General features: G+C 64.5%; 1 protein-coding gene across 1 annotated transcript; it reads left to right on the plus strand.

The window, feature by feature from the left end:
* Positions 1-3: 3 nt before the first annotated feature.
* Positions 4-494, plus strand: LIF (leukemia inhibitory factor; the record flags this gene model as incomplete). The annotated part of the gene is made up of 2 exons (XM_009893347.1): positions 4-39; positions 195-494. Coding segments are annotated over 2 exons (336 nt in total), but the record flags the coding sequence as incomplete, so codon positions are not given.
* Positions 495-498: the final 4 nt, after the last annotated feature.

Consider the following 498-nt stretch of genomic DNA (forward strand, 5'->3'; position numbering starts at 1 on the left):
CGGCTCAACGCCACCGCCCAGGACCTCTTCAGCCTCTACGTAAGTGGTGCTCGGGGATGGCCGGTCCCCGCGGGGAACCCTGGGGCTGTCTGCATGCCCAAGAAGGGGGAGGGATGGGGAGACCACGGGGACGGCGGCAGAAGGTGGCCAGGGGCGACAGGGGACACGGGGGTGACGCTCGCCTCTCCTCCCAGCTGAAGTGCCAGGGAGAGCCGTTCAGCAGCGAGAGCGACAAGCTCTGCAACCCCAGCGGCGTCTTCTTCCCCGCTTTCCGTGTCAACCGGACGAGCGAGAAGGAGGTCATGGTGGCCATGTACAAGCTCTTCGCCTTCCTCAACGCCTCGCTGGGCAACATCACGCGCGACCAGGAGGAGCTCAACCCCACAGCCAAGGAGCTCCTTGACCGACTCCACAACACCACCAAGACCACCCGGGGCCTCATCTCCAACCTCACCTGCCTCCTCTGCAAGAACTACAACATCTTCCAGGTGGACGTCA

The sequence above is a fragment of the Charadrius vociferus genome, unplaced genomic scaffold (assembly GCF_000708025.1).
Source record: "Charadrius vociferus isolate BGI_N301 unplaced genomic scaffold, ASM70802v2 scaffold579, whole genome shotgun sequence".
NCBI classification, from domain to species: domain Eukaryota; kingdom Metazoa; phylum Chordata; class Aves; order Charadriiformes; family Charadriidae; genus Charadrius; species Charadrius vociferus.